Source organism: Catharus ustulatus, chromosome 13 (genome assembly GCF_009819885.2).
Source record: "Catharus ustulatus isolate bCatUst1 chromosome 13, bCatUst1.pri.v2, whole genome shotgun sequence".
NCBI classification, from domain to species: Eukaryota; Metazoa; Chordata; class Aves; order Passeriformes; family Turdidae; genus Catharus; species Catharus ustulatus.
The window spans coordinates 14,669,763-14,686,185 of record NC_046233.1 but is presented as its reverse complement, the minus strand read 5'-3'; the positions used below and the strand labels follow the sequence as shown (position 1 = coordinate 14,686,185).

The 16,423-nt window shown below is 40.5% G+C and overlaps 1 protein-coding gene across 1 annotated transcript in view; it reads right to left on the bottom strand.

Annotated features, from left to right (window-relative positions):
* Nucleotides 1-16,423, bottom strand: part of TKT (transketolase) — a 21,975-nt gene extending 5,552 nt beyond the window's left edge. The window contains exons 1-9 of the mRNA XM_033072011.1: nt 16,170-16,423; nt 11,424-11,541; nt 9,968-10,081; nt 9,226-9,323; nt 7,407-7,598; nt 6,483-6,601; nt 5,431-5,624; nt 4,730-4,894; nt 3,964-4,120 (exon numbers count right to left, since the gene is read on the bottom strand). Of these exons, the coding sequence (XP_032927902.1) occupies nt 3,964-4,120; nt 4,730-4,894; nt 5,431-5,624; nt 6,483-6,601; nt 7,407-7,598; nt 9,226-9,323; nt 9,968-10,081; nt 11,424-11,541; nt 16,170-16,276 (1,264 nt within the window). The 5' untranslated portion in view covers nt 16,277-16,423. The remainder of the gene's footprint in view (nt 1-3,963; nt 4,121-4,729; nt 4,895-5,430; nt 5,625-6,482; nt 6,602-7,406; nt 7,599-9,225; nt 9,324-9,967; nt 10,082-11,423; nt 11,542-16,169) is intronic.

Here is a 16,423-nt window from a genome sequence, read left to right as displayed (position 1 = left end):
GCAATTGGTACAACTACGCTCAAATTCTTAGGCTGATTTCAAAATTAAATGAAGGGTATGTATGTATTTTTTAATACTGTAAAAAGGTCTTTTAAGGAGCAATAGGGCACCTGTGTTAATTGAACAACTCGAGCACCTCATGGCACAAACTGCAGATCTATGAAGAAGAATCGTTAGGCAGGACATGTGCTGGGTGCCATGATTTCCCATGGTTAAAGAAACAACCACCACAACACCCCCCGCCCCCTGTGACCTTATGTAACGGAGCTTTGGGAATGGCACTGCCCCAAACCAACCATGCACAGAGCTCTGAATCCACTCATGTCACAGCCTGCAGCAGCAGGGCAAAGAGCCTTCCCACATGCACCCTCTACCTGTTATTCAAGAAGGACGAGTTCACAGGAAGGAGGAGAATATTTTCCTAAGAGCAGCACAGAATTGTGAAGAACTTTAAACACGTTAAAGAGATCAATCATTGAACTCTGCCACTGCACGTTACTAATGAAGTAAGCACAGACCAGGAAGTGTCTCGGCTTTCAATCATGACAAAAAACTCTCTCAACATCCCAGTTTCTAAATGTGTGTACTCTGAATGAGAGGGATCCAGTGGGCATTTTCCTTTCCTAAAATACACCCACACAATGAAGACATAGAAGGAAAATGAAATTATGAAGAACAAAATTATCAGGTGATAATTTGAATATCCTGAATCTGAATCTTATTCAAGGTAGGAAGTTACTTATACTTGTCCTGCTTTTGCTACAGTGGTGCCAATACCACCAACATTCTAAGCTTCTCAATTCAATTCAAAGGAACTTACAGACTAGCACCAAGTTGAGTCTGGCCCAAGTCTGTATCAAAGTCCCAGTTTATATGGTTTTGGAATACCACAGATCAAATGAGAGTATAATTCTCAATTACATGTGCAAAACGTACATTTCTAGCTTAATAAAAGAAGTGTTTAATATTAACAATATCAATATATGTCCAGGATATGAAACAGTCTAAACAATTGATACTTCTACTTCTGACACATGTACACTATGATTTCTTTTCCTGTATGTTCAGTTTGAAAAACATGCATTTTTCCATTATTCTCTTCTGACCTTAAAACTTATTTAATGCAGCTTATTTATCAGCAACTATTGGTCTAGGAGTGAACTTAGTACAAGTTCAGAAGATCATTGTGATAGCTATTTCTCATAAATGTAATGAGTTCAAATTTCAGTGCAGCAGAAGCCCAGGTCTACCTAGAACTGCATACATAAAACTTCAATTTTCACCACAGACCCGGATGGGATTCTGAATTCCATGCAGGCCCAAAGTTCTAATAGGAAGTACATTTCATTCATACCCTTTCATTTAAAATTGAATTTTTAAACTGCTAAGGCATTTCTCTGAATAACTTTGTAACTCTTCATATAACTTGCAAAACTTATATTAACATTATATAACTCTTTATATAAAAAGTTGCAAAACTTTGGGTTGAAATTCTTTTTTGAAAATCAAGTTGAGGCTTGAATGAGATTTATACCTCAAACAACTTTATAAATCCAAGTCTGCACTTCACAGTCACAGCTCCCAGCAGAACATTTCATGTGCTGAAAATTGAAACTTGGAAGTGCAGTTCTAGGCGACAATTCAGGTAACCCAAAGGGGTTTTATCTTCTTAAATCAGCAAAGACCAAACCTAATTGGCTTTTCCACCAACCCCCACTTGCTAAAAGTCTGAAGGTGAAAGGACTGATTTTAGTAAAAGGCTTGTAATAGAATCTCTTCCTTAACTACATACAGAAGCCATAATCTGACACACACTACATACAGTCTTTGTTCAGGGAACTATACTGCTACAAGTTAAGTTAGAGGTTTGGGATGAGGTTACATGTGTTTATGAAGCATTTTCATATCTCTACCAATATTATACATCAGATTAACTATTTTGTTTTAAATATTAAAAAAATTTCCAACTCTCCTCCAAACCCTACTGCCAGCCAAAACTATTAAATCAACTGAAAAACTGATGTATGCAGAAAGCCTTAATTTACTACCCCTGTCAGCTCTCCCTCTCTTTAGCTTTCCCTAGAAATACCTACTAGTTTTTCAAGCATGAATGTCTACTTGTATTTTTCTTCCTGGTATGCAAGTCTGTTCCTGTTTTCATGGGTCATGTCTATGCATTTCAGATTTAAAAAAAAACCAACTCTCTTCCTCCTTCAAACCAAAGCCAAGCCCAATATGATCTGACATGTTTCAAACAGTTACAGTGGGAAGCCAAGACCAGAGAAGGCTCTGCTGGTGAGGGCCCTCAGCCAGTTGGTCTGAAATGTGCTGGCTCTGTTGCCTTGGTCTCCACTAGCTAACCCTTTCCCCACACCTCTCAGGTGGATGGACTGCAGGGCAGGGCCTGGCCTAGCAAAGTTCCTTCTGCTGTAAGATATACTGGGTTTGGCTGGGATAGTTCATTTTTTTCTTAGCTGGTACAGTGGTGTGTTCTGGATTTAGGATGAGAATGCTGTTGATAACACACCAATGTTTTGGTTGTTCTGTGTGGTGTTATCCTAAATCAAGGACTTTTCAGTCCTCATGCTCTGCCAGTGAGGAGATGGACAAAAATCTGGGAGGGATCATGGCCCAGACAGCTGACCCAAGCTGGCCACAGGGGCATTCCATACCACAGAATGCCATGCTCAGCATATAAACTGGGGGGGAGTTGGCTGGAAGGGGCTGATCACAGCTCAGGGACAGGCTGAGCACTGGTCAGTGGGTAATGAAAAATTGTATTGTGTTTGTTTTTCAGATTTATTTTTATAATTACAATTATTATTATTATTAGTATATTTTACTTTGTTTCATTTATTAAACTGTCCTTAACTCAAAAGTTTTTTTCTGATTCTCCTCCCAATGCCACTGTAAGGACAGGGAGTGTGTGAGTGGCTGGGTGGTACTTGGTGTCCAGCAACAGGAATCAGACACAGATCAGGCTCATGCCCTCCTGAGGAATCTGAACATACAGGAGTCCATGGGAGCTGACCAGGAACATCCCAGAGTCCCAAGGGAATTGGCTGATGTAGCTGTCAAGACACTCCCCATGAAAAGTCACATCAGTACCAGGTGGAGTCGCCAGTGACTGGAAAAAGGTAAACACTGCACCCATTTTTAAAAAAGGGAAGAGAGAATCCTGGAAACTACCAACTACCACTTTGTGCCTGGGAAGATCCTGGAACAGATCCTCCTAGAAGCTGTACTAAGGCCCAGGGCAAGAGGGAGGTGATTCAAGACAGCCAAGGGTAAGTCCTGCCTGGCTTTGAGCAAGCTGGTCTAGTGGGATATGTTGGAAGATGATCTTTAAGATCCCTTCCAACCCAAAAATTGTTATGATTCAATTTTCTGAATTATGTAACATACTGTTTCATCAGTATGTAAGAGGTTTTGGATTTTTTAAAGCACCGTATTAACAGTTTCAGTAGTAAAAAATACTGGGATAAGTTGAAGTAGTTATTTCAAATGTGTGATCTCTGAAGTGTTTTTGAGATTGATGGACAAGAGCACCTGTGCAAGACCAGTATTATTAGTTTCTCATTTAAGAGACTGGGAAACAATGATACAGTAAACACATGACTATTCTCTGCACAGAAGACATAAACTGCAAAGATGAAATGGAACCTAAACTCCTCTGTTTCAGTCCAATCCCTTTATGTCAGTCTTTACTTGTACAGTAGAAAAGCTTGTAGGGAAAAGTCCTATTTTCATCAGGCCAAGGAGGAAAAACAAACTGATGACAGCTTAAAATTTTTCTCATTCTTTCTAAATACACAAAAGTGGATTTGCAAATACAACTTCCTCCTATCACCGCTGCCACTGTTACACCACCCCAGCTTGGCTGCACAGAGCAGGATCCATGTGACTGCCAGACACCATCCCTGAGGGATGGGGACTGCTGTAGGATGCCATGGGTGCCCTTACCGATGGAAACCCCGCAGTGGGAGCCGCAGAGGTTGATGTTGCTGTCGGAGATGGCAGCCATGCGGATCTGGTCAAACGCCCGCGTGAAGAAGGTGGCAAAAGTGCTGGCAAAAGCAATGGTCCTGTCACGAGTGGCACAACCAACTGCAATGCTCACCTGGAAGAGGGACATTGGACAAGAACAGTGAATTCCTCATTTATCAGTGGTTTCCAGAACATTATCTGTGAGACTTCTTGCCCTAAAAATTAGCAAGAAGCTCTCAACGCAGATTAAAAATCTCTGTTTAGTCCTGCTTCTAATTGCTGGTGTTTCCAGAAAGGAAAGGAGGCAACTCACCCTCACAGTATCTATTCTCCTGAATCTCCTCTGCTCTATGCTTCAACTGCCAGCTGTTACTGTTCACTCTTACTGGCAGCTTCTCTTCTTTATCTGCTTAAAGCAGCCATACAAAGATTTTTAAGACTTATGCCCCTCTTTCTCCTCCTGGATCTAAGGCTTATGTTCTCAGTCCAATATGGTCTTGCTATCTCCAGCAGACAAAAATCATCATCAGTAAGAGGGAATGGATTTACCTGTGTTATTTGGACTGCTGTTTACTAAAAGGGCCCCTCTTTAGCAAAATGGAAATTAGAACTAGGTTCCTAAATTGGTTTTTGCAGCAATTACCTCACATTTATTCGAAAAGCAGGTATTAGACCCCTGCTCTAAGGTGACTCACACTGAATGGTCACACTGAACATTAAGTGAACCCAAGGGAACAGTTACCATGTTCTGCTCAGCAATGTAGCACTCAATGTAGCGACTGGGATGTTCCTTCTTGAAGAGCTCTGAGAAGGTGGAGTTCTTTGTGTCACCATCCAGAGCAATCACTCGATCGTTGGCGTGGCCCAGTTTTGCAAGCGCAACCCCGTAAGCCTTGCGGGTGGCCCACTGCAAAAGGAAAACACACCAGAGCTGCTGTAACTTGCTGCTTTCTAGAGGTTTTTTTTTGTTCCTGTTTTTTTGCTTTCAAATGATAGCGCTATCAAAAGTACATATGAGAACGGTGACACACAGAAGAGTAAACAAACCCACAGTGAAGCATTAAAAAATGCATCTGTGCTGAAATTGGCAAGTCTCCACCAATCCTGATAGGAAATGTTTAAAACCTTGCTTTCCAATCATGGAATTTCACTGAACCTCAAGGAGTTCCTTCAATTTCAAAGGCACATAAAGTAGTTTAAAAAATTGATAATGATCATTAAATGAAAAAGAGTGATTTGAATCTCAATATTTTAATATATTTATTCATCCCTTTGATACCCAAAAAGTTGATTGTCTGTGTCACACCACAGAAATAGGTGTCTGCCTACTGAGGAGTGGTGGGTAGCTGCAATTGTGGCAAAGGATAACACAAAACCTCCTGCCATTCAGTTAAACAGTCTCACACTGAAATACCTGACCATCAGTGAAAAAGAAGGGAATACCTTTTCTCCCACTTTGTAAGTTGGTGGAGATGGCATCTTAATGTTTCTAATATTTACTATAGGTGCATCTTCTTCAGGAAGGGCTGGAGAAAGCTTTTTCTTGTTTTGGATTCTGTCATCTATTTCCTGAATGACCTGTTCAGCCATATTTTTTGGAAGGGGCTTTCCATGCCAGCTTTCCTTATCTTCAACACCTGTATATTTAAACATCAGATTACAAGTAAGAAAAGTGTAAAAACAATTTAAGTTTTTAGCTGCAGATTTTACCCAGATAAAAGTGCAGTGGAGTATGACAGTCCAGCATTGTCTTCCAAGGAAGAAATTCCTTGAGCAATTACAGTAGTATTCAACTGCATTAAGACAGACATATTTAAACAAATAGGAGGAATTTTACATAATCAAATTACATACATTCCAAACTTGTGACAAAATCCCAGCATCTCCTAACAGACTGAAGTGCAGCAGGAAGCAACCAGTAAATCAATGTGAACATTTCCTATGAAATTTCAACAGTTAGTTCTATGTAAACAAGCTCAGATAAGTTTGAAACAACAGTTAACCAAGGTGTCCAATTCAAACAAGATCTGATGTTTTACAGCTTTATTTCAATAGTTTCTGATGACTCTTATCTGTGCACCCGGAACTAACAGCCAAATCACCTCTCTGGCTGATACACCTCAGTCACTGCAAATAATGAACTTTGCTTGCTTACTCAATGAAAAGGAATGAAGATATTCACTGCTGTTATTAATATTTATCTGGTCAGAAAGGCAAGATCACTGAGTGCTGCTAAAAGCTGTGTCTAAAGGGAATCATGGCAACCCTTGACACACCGAGTGTGCATTTGCTCCATCCCATGAACAGAACACTCCATAGCTAGCATGTCTCACTTGATAGGACCAAACCAATTTTCTCAGCAATAATGTTGCTGGGAGGTACAGAGGGTGAAAGACCTTCTGCATGCTGTTGCTCAGATGTGCAGCTACCTTTACTGCAGCACTAGGTACGCATCATATCCGCCTGTGTATGCAAAAAAATGATTGTTTTATTACCTGATATGCCTTTGCCTTTAAAAGTCTTTGCAATGATGGCTGTTGGCTGATGTTTGGCCTGGCCAAAGGCTTTGCAAAGCTCCTCCACACTGTGTCCATCCACGATGATGGCATGCCAGCTAAGAACACAAACAGATCAACTGTTTCTAAAGGGTTTTAGCATGTGACACTCTCTGGTAGTCAGCAATAACAATAACAAATACTAACTTAATTCCAGTGCAGTGTCTTTTTAAGAGACCCAAAGTATGCCAGAAACACGAACTAGCATTTATTTGAGACCATAAAAAATAGTACAGCTGCTTTTTTATAATGCAAAATGAGTCACAGGGGGTTCAACAGCTATGAGCAAATTCACAGCTCACAGATAACTAAGTTATCCTACATTTCTTCAGACATAATGGCCATTTTTAATCACAAGAGCAAATCAAACATCTAGAAATAAGATGAACACTGACAATAGATGTTGATTAAAAAACCCAGAACACTCTGGTATAATTTGGTTTCTATTGTATCTGCCAATTTTTTAGCATGCACTTTGCATCTGCATAGAAATATGAAACTAAATGAAAGCCAATACACAAAGAACTCTCTCACTTTCCATGCTGGTTTTTTTGATCTACTTGCTATGATTGGACATGGAGTCACAGTTATAAAATCTGAATTTAATGTGTTAAAAACAGTTTTAAGACCCCTAACAGATTTATCTGTGCAACTAGTCCTTATTTTTCCTCAAAACCAACAAATCTGCCACTTTTAATACTCCTGCTGCAGCCATAAAATCGACAATATTGGACATCATGAAAGATGATTTTCCTTGCTGATGGAATCCTTTAGATCTGAAAGCTCATTTGAACAATTCTGAGAAGCAAATAAAACACACATTTTCAAATGAGAGATTATCCTGAGCTTCTCCCACTCACATACCCAAAGGCCTCGCAGCGTTTCTGGTAGATTTCAACGTGATGCTGCAGAGGAGCAGGGTCACTTTGTCCAAGACGATTAATATCAAATATAGCAACAAGATTATCAAGCTTGTAAAAGCCAGCAAAGGCCATTGCCTCCCAAACAGAGCCTTCAGATAACTCTCCATCTCCAAGCAGACAGTACACTCGATAGCTAGAAGAAATTAAAAATGAAAATAAATTAGGTTTGATGTGTAAGCACTGTTAAATCAAAACTCCTCCTATAATTCATAGTAAGAATTCATTTCATTTTTCTATCCCCAACTCAATTCCCATTGTTCATTGCATTCACCTCAGCTAAAGTTACGTAACCTCAGACAAATCAAATTAAAATAGTTCTGAGCTGTTACACGTTAGAAAAATAAGATGAGAAATACTGTACTCCTTTCCAAACCTTTGTCTCAAAAAAATCAAGTCTTAAGCCTCCCACTGCAAGGCTTGACTGAACAGGCCCATTGAACACTGTCACTGTGACTCAGCAAGAGCCTGAACAATGCAGGGACAGTTACCTCTGCTTCCTCCTATATACCCTCTGGAAGAACAACCAACAGAAATTAATTTCAGGAAACTCTAAATTGTGGATGAGCTCAGCTATGGATTAAAGTATGCTGCATAACAAATTCAGAGTTCAGGAAAAAGATAACCAACATGATATGATTTTCTAGACTATTTCTCCAACCACTGAAGCATTTTATTTAGGTAAAACTCAGCAGGAATACTGCCTCATCTCTACCAAATTCAGCCACAGCATTTGTCTTTTACTACCATTCTTCTTCTGGATGACAAAACTTTTGTAAATATTTATTACAGACTAAAATTAAAAAAAAAAAAGAATAGTAAATTAGCCTTCAAATATATAACTTTAAAACAAAATAATTGAGATGGCTGTCAGTGTTTTTTTTTAACTTAAAATGAAGCTATAACAAACTTTTGATCTGATTCCTACCTGCCTTCAGCTAAATGTGAACTCCTTGCACTTAGGTTGCTCCCCAGTGCTGCACGCAAGACCACCTTTTCCTTTTGTCATGTAAGCACTAGTTAGATTTTTTCCACACGTAGCATCTGCTAAACTCAATTAAAATCAGCAAGTCATCTTTCACAGAAATGATTTCAAGCTAGTGAAGTGTAGGACACATTAACTGGGCAGCCTATGCTCAGATGTACTAGAACTGTCAAATAAAATTTATCAACCACATCAGGCTATTTTCCTCCTCATACAGATTTGCCTTTAGACATCTTCTTTTCTTGTGCACAAAACAAATGGCAGGAGCAGTCATTTTTTTTCTCTGTGGAGTTGAGTGCCTTTCTGATAACATTTTGGAGCCCTACTTTATGATTCAATTATGCTATTATTTACCATAATAGTTCCTTAGCCAACGTTCTCCATTATTTGCCATCTGACTTTGAACAGACATCTCTAGCTTGCACTTTCCTTCTAAAGGGACACATCCAGTCTCAAAATGGGTATCATTACTCTCTGGAAGTTAGAGGCTCTTCCAACAACTCCCTGTCTTCTCTGTTCAGGAACATCAGCTTGCAATGCTGTCAGATTACAAAAGAAACACACTTATGCACTAATTGTTGCTAATCTTTAAGCCCTTGGTAGTTTCACTGGCAACAGCTTTGTAATTATCTATCATTTAAAACCTGAATTTGAAATCAGATCTGGGCATGGAGGATGGAATAAAGGAAAATTAATGTATCTAATTTATTGTAACAAAATTTTCCCATTAAATGCCTGTAATTATGCCTGTAATCATGAAGTATGAAAATGAAATTACCTGGCTCTGTCAAAGAATTTGCCAGTGTATGCCATTCCACAAGCAGCACCAAGACCCTGCCCAAGGGATCCAGTAGCCACATCAGTGAAGGCTTGTCTCTGAGAATAAAAAGTTAACAATTATTTTACAGTTATTAAATAGAGGAAGTAATTTCCAGTGCTAGAAGATGGTTCAACATACATCAGCAAGCAGCTTCTCAGCCATAACAATGTGCAAGTCCCTCTAAATCTTGCCTTGAAGCCCTGATTTCCCTGCTGTGCAGGTTTCCTTCATGATTACTGTCACAAGCTAACTGGGCTCTCTGAGAGGGAAAGGAATTTCTCAGCTATGCTTTGGATTGCAACAGTTAAGAATTGATCATTTTGTGTGAAAAAGAATCAATTGAAACAACTGGCTGGGAATGGAAAGACCAATGAGTGGCCAAACTGGGTGTAAACTCTTGAAATACCTCAAAGCTGCTTAAAGGACAAGTGAAGCCTGGATGGAACTTTACCTAAACATTTATAAAATGGAAAATACTGCCATGCAGGGCTGTAGGGGAACTTTACTACAACAATAAAGGTCATTTTTACATGCTCATTCAAACACAGTTCAAATTCAAATTCAGTTGTGAACCCATAAATGCCATCATCCTTCCTAGAAGTCTTTCTCTTTCCTGTATCTGACAACCAAAATTCCTGTGAAATACATGCAGTTGTTTTACAGAAAACATACTTCTGTATCAAAGATTATGAGCACTCACTGGCACTGGATGTCCTTCTAGGACAGAATCAATTTTCCTCAAGTTCAATAATTCTGCTTCTTGTAGAAAACCAGCCTCTGCCCAAACAGAATATAAAATTGGTGCTGCATGACCCTAGAGAGAAACAGACATTGTAAACAAAACACAAGTTTCACAATTCCCGACTATCAGGACAAAACTCTACAAAGCTGACAAATCCTGAAATCAGGTTCTTAATCAGGAGTTTTTAAACAGTTTTACAATTTACACATCCACACTGATACTTGTTTCCAAGTTCCCCGTGCCCATGCTTACACCACCCCAGCAGGATGAGCAGTGTTATCTCACTACAACTTCTTCACCATGAATGTACTCAAGGTTGAATGCAATGAGTAACAATAGGCAAAGTTTTAAGCTTTGTACACTCAGACATTTGTGGAGCAGTCATCTTCCACTCCTGGAGTCATCAGGAGTCAAAAGAGCACACAGAGGTTTGAAGCCATTTAGCAACTCTGGACAGAAACACTGATTAATTAGAGAGCTAAAGTAAACCCGAGGAAGTGACTCTCTCAGTGCTTCACCTCAGCATCGACTGCTTGCTTCTCACTCAATTCCTTCTTTCAGAGTGACCAGCAGAAATGGCAACAGTTTCATCCAACACAAGGACATTCACCATGGGCTACAGAGCACTACTGTGTGCCACCACTTGAGGCATTGACTCCAAGATGGAATGTGCATCCCTGGAGCACTTCATCTGCCATGTTTTACATCATTTGCCATGTTTTGTGTTTTCTGAAGGCCCCTCACCTGCCTTTACATCATATGAACAATATATCCCCATGATTTGCAAGGGCACAATGAAAAAGAGAACAGAAACACTAACAACCAGCACAGATTGGGGTTTAGGTGTTTTCTGACCCACAGTGGCTGCAGATGTAACAGTGACTTTACTGGCACTACCATACTGGCACAGTAGGAATGCAAACTACAAACTACTCACTAACCTGCCCTGTTTTGTGTAATGCTCCCTGAGAAGCTGGCAGGAATTAGTGCCCACTGTGACGTGGCTGCAGGCAGAACAGCAGGGCTGCATTTAACAAGACAGCACAAAAGCCAACTGCAATTGCCTCGTTAGAAAAATAAAACAGACCTTATTGCATCCTGATAGAATATACAGACAATATAATACTTATTATTTAACATTAAAACAACTTAACATAATGTAGCTAAGACTTATCAAGACACATTACAAAGACCCTTTCCTTTTTTAACTGTTTTTAAATTATGCTGCAACTTAAGTCAGCCAGCTTCTTTCTTTCTGAAGTAAATTCCAGGCTCTCAAATATTTCCAACAGACTTCTGTGCAGCTGTAAATGTATGTAAGCACAACTCAGAGACAAGTCAATTTAATCTACAGACAGACAGCTCTTTTCTAGCAGACTGCAAAAGAACAGCAAACTAGTAATTATTTATTTACCTTTGAAAGAACAAAGCGGTCATTGCTGGCGTTTCTGGGGTCTTGCACTTTGTACCTCATGGTATGGAAAAACAGCACAGACATAATCTCTGCTGCACTGCAACATGATGTAGGGTGTCTACAAGTCAAGAAGACCCAAAATTACCACTTACGTTATTATCTCTAAAATATCACTTTATCAGACCCCAACTCCTCAGCATTAAAATACACAAATCTGAAGTGTTTGATAATCCACCCCTGTGCTGTTCCCCCAGGGCCAATCAGTTGTACTTTGAGACAAAGGGAGCCTCTGATCTGGTTGCAGTGGATGTTCAATCTAGACCCTGCTGACAGCTCCAGGATTTGTCTTTTAGAGCTCTCCCTTTTTCCCTTTGCCAAGGACCACCACCTGAAGGGGTGGCTGAAGCACAGGACAGTCAGCCTGGGCCTGAAATCACACTCCACTGATTGCTGGTCTCAGAAATTCACACCAACGCAGAGGAAACAAGGACAGCTTTCCACAGAATGGAGCCACTTGCTGAGTGGAGAAATTAAAAGCATGGCATCAGGACTTGTTCAGGCTCTGATGCACATGCAGGGATTGGTAATGCAAGATTAACTTCTGCAGAAAGTTCTGGAACATTTATAATTGTATAACTTAGGGACCATTTCATCGTACCACATTAGAGCTGACAATAATATTTCTGATTTCTAAAGAGGACATTAAATAATGCAATTCTTGTTTGCATCTTCTACTGAAAATGGATATGGAAATTTACTGTCTCCAGTAAACACCCAGATGCACATTGTAAAACACTAAATTGCTTAATCTTTGGTTAAGAGGGGAACTAACACTTTCTACATCTACATCTTTGAAATATTATATGAGTTGTTTTATCAAACATTTTTTAAGTATCTGGTACAGTCTCTCCCATTGAACTGTCTGGGATAACAGCAGCATGAATTCACACTTCAACTATAACTTGCCTTAGGAATACACAGGCCCATTTCACAGGCAACTGTGCCATAAAGTACCAACAAGTGAATATAAAGTTATGTGAAGAGGTTATGCAAGTAGCAAATATGGAGTTTTTCTATGACAAGGTATATATTTCATTCAAAGTGCAATAGAAGGACACAGAATTACTTCTATTTATCTACATTACTGTAATTTATGTAATGATCACTGTAGTTCCTATGCATCTGGAATGGGTGGCACTACTTGACCCCTTGGGAGTACCAGCCTTGCCTTCTCACTTGCCATAAAGCTTAAAAGGCATAAGGAGGCTCTTTAAAAACCTTTATTGAGTGTGGAAAATAGCATTTTTCAGATTTTACTGGTGTAAACAGCATCATTTTTGACATCAACCATTGCTACTGAAGTACAGAAAAGTGGATGATGAATAGTAAGGAGGTTGAAAATGCAGTTTCATCTCACTTCCTCTTCTACCAACATCTCCTTTTCATCTTTAGCAGGCTATTCTTTGAATATTTGATTCTACTTGTAAAACAGGACAAACTGACTATGAAAGTGTCACTTCTGTTTCCTACATGCACATTTACCATGCATGTTAGCATTAGACAACACTTTCACTAGAACTTTAGTCAGAATATTTCTTTTGATAGTAACAAACCTTCCCGCCCAACATAACTGCAATGAGAGAATAAAAACATGCAAAACACTAGCAAAATACAAATTATGGTTAGTGTCCATCCCTTAGTAAGTATTCACACACAGGGAACCAAGAGAATTAGCTTTAAACCATGGTTCAAACATATTAGTAAATATTTATGTATTTGAGTTAATCAATAAGCCTTACATGCTTGTTTAAAGCCTTCATTCCTTTAATTTTATTAACTTTATACTTAACCATACTTCTATGAACTCCTGGTCTTGATTAAAAAAGTTTTAAACCACCTGAAATGGTAGCATGTGGAAATAAAAAGAGTAGAAAAATTTAATAAATTACCTGAAAATTGGAAAAAAAAAGTCTTGTTAAAACTACAGGTTAATTAAATGAATTCCTACTATCAGAAATAACAAAAAATCCCTTAACTTTGAAATACAATCCTTCAGTAGGAAACCAAACCAAAGTGCACTAGAACACCAAGATCCTGGATCCACACAACACAAGGGTAAAATGATTGCCCCGAGTCAGTTTTGTGGGGGTTTTCTATTACTGTGCATCAGCTGATATTTGTTTCATCTACATGTGTCCACACATTTCAACTAGAAAAGATAGTGGTAGACAGCTGAAATGGAACACTGAGTCAAAACCAAAAAAACTGAAGAAAAAATAATCTGCAACAAGTGATCACACTACATATTATGAAACTTAACTGCCTCTTAAGAAACTCTTGCAACTTCCACTTTTAAGAATGTATCCATCCTGCTCTAGGAAGCCAAGACGCTGTTTCCAAACTGCAGAAATTTATCATCAGCTACAGCAGAGACTCTACCCATATCAACAGAAATGTGTGCACTACTTATCTAAAAGACAAAGCTCTTCCACGCCCCAAAGCAAGTATATTCAATCTTTACAACTAACTTAATCAATTTTTTTCCCCACATAAGTAATTTTGAACATGAATTTTTTTTTCCAGTTCACTGAATTTTTCCACTCCAGCTGATGAAATACTCAAAGTGATGTGTTTGAGCAACTTCAGGATCAGACTGACATAGCTCTTGTCCAGGCAAAGGCCGTACTTTCTTCAGCAGAAGGTAAAAAAATAGACTGCAAGAACTGGTGTGACATATCTACCACACTACCACTTGTGTTGCAATACCTGCCACAGTTCACAGAAATTACTTCCTTGAAAGTAGTAGGCAGGTCCTGTTTTCTCTGAAGTGCTTTTATTGCAAGTATTTCCTTCAGTTTTTACAAACTACACCTTTAACAAGCAGCTATTTCCTTAATAAATTCAAAACCATCATGACAATTCACATTTTTAATTAACTCTAAGTTTCTATGTAAACTTAACTTGCATTCAGACATCTTTTCCCATCCTCAGTGCACACCAGCAATTTAAGCAAAGCACACTGTCTCAGTTTTTGGAAAATATATTTATTATAATGCACAGCCTCTATGGAAATGTACATGCTTTGCCTAACTCCACAACAGACTGTATGTTTTTTGAGCACATTACTACACCATCAACTTGGCAACCAAATCTTATTAAGAAAATATATTACTTGTCAACAGAATCTTCCCTCAAGAGCCCGTCTTTCATAATCTGCTTGTTATCAGGTTGTGTAATAATTTCAGACTGCACAACTCCAGTGGCAGAATAAACCAGAGGGATTAATGAAATGCCTTTGTGCTAAAAGGACTCAGTATTGTAGCACACATGAACCAGGGAATAAAAAGCATGAGTAAAACTCCTTTTACTGTTTTTTCATCAGTATGGTGAGCATGGTTTTACTGTGAATTTCATGGACTGCAGAAGAGAAACAGAGGCTGATCCTTATTCTCTAACAGCACATTAGACAAAACAGAGAAATAATTTTATCTATTAATAAGACAACTGATAACATATATCCCTTTGGCCTACTTAAAATGCATACTGGAAGCTGAATACAAGAAGCCCAAGCACTACAAAGCACAATTTTTCAATTACACTTTTACACAGACTTGTGTGTAATACTGTACACTGCAGCTCTGAAACAAACGAAAAACTAAAAGGGCAATTGTTGGCTATCCCATACTTCTCTCTCCAGACTGGACCCAACAAAACACAGATTTGTAAAAAGGCACTGCTCTGACTTGCTGAGAGGTTTCCCGCGTCCAACACCCCATTTCACAGGAAGAACCACAGCAGCACTTTCATTTGCTGCCTGCAAACAGAACGAGTAAAGTTCAGCTTCGACAGCCATGTGAGGCAGCTCATGCCAGGCACAGGGCGGGGACTGCAAGGCAATTCAAAGAAGCTTTATAATATTTTACACATCACCCTCCTTCTCACAAACCTCAGCATCCGAGGGATTCCTTCAGATTTTTTTAAACACTGCAGCGAGTTTCAAAGAGGCCCAAAGGAGGAAATTGCAACAAGACAGGATATATATAAAAAAAAAGCCAAGCACTTAATATGAAAGCATTCATATATTTTTCAAGCAGAAAAAAATGGCTTTAATTTTACATGGCTAAAAGCGGATTGTTTGCAGAGATTTTTTTCCATAGGTAAAGCACGATCAAAGAAAGGATAACCCTGGAATCTGCACACATCAGAGCCCACACTAAATCCTGTCCAGAGGCCTGAATAAACTGCCCATTGGAGACCGCGGGCATTGCACAGATAATCCCACTTGGGCTCACTTGAAATTCTGTGCAGAATTAGTTCCAACTGACGGGCACGCAATGAAAAAGAAGCCGCTTGCGCCTCGGGCACAAATTCTTTGGTTTCCAGTCCTGCACCAACTTAGCATTCCCGGCCTCTCTCCCAGTCACAACACCCGCCGGGACCGCGACCGCCGTGGCCCGGCCGGGGCGGGCTGTGCCCGCGGAGCCCCCGGCCGCCATTTCCCCATGTGCCAGCTCCGCATCCGCGGGTGCCGGGGCTGGCGGGCCCGCCCTGCCCGCTCCCCATCCCCGCGCTCCCGGCCGGGAAGCGGACCGAGCCACCGGGGCTCTGCTCCCGGCGCACCCGAGAGTCTCCGGGCAGCGGGAGCCGCGCACAGCCCTTCCAGCACCATGCAGCCCCGAGGTGCGGGAGCGTGGCTCCGGTGTGCGGCCGGGGCTGGGGCGCTGCACGCCCGCCTCCCTCACTCACCCGGAGCCGGCCGCGGTCGTGGCCTTGATGGAACTGATGCGGAGCCGGTTGGCCGTGTCCTTCAGCGCCTGCAGCGTCTGCTGGTCGGGCTTGTGGTAATCCTCCATGTGGGCGACGTGAGAGGGCCGCGGCGGTGCGGGTCTCGGGCGGCGGCGGCTGGACCTGCTCTGAGGATGGGCTTCGGAGGGCTGCGGCGGCGCGGCTCACCGGGGCCGAGCGCTGGGGCGGAGAGAGGAGCGCGGGGGAGGGGAGTG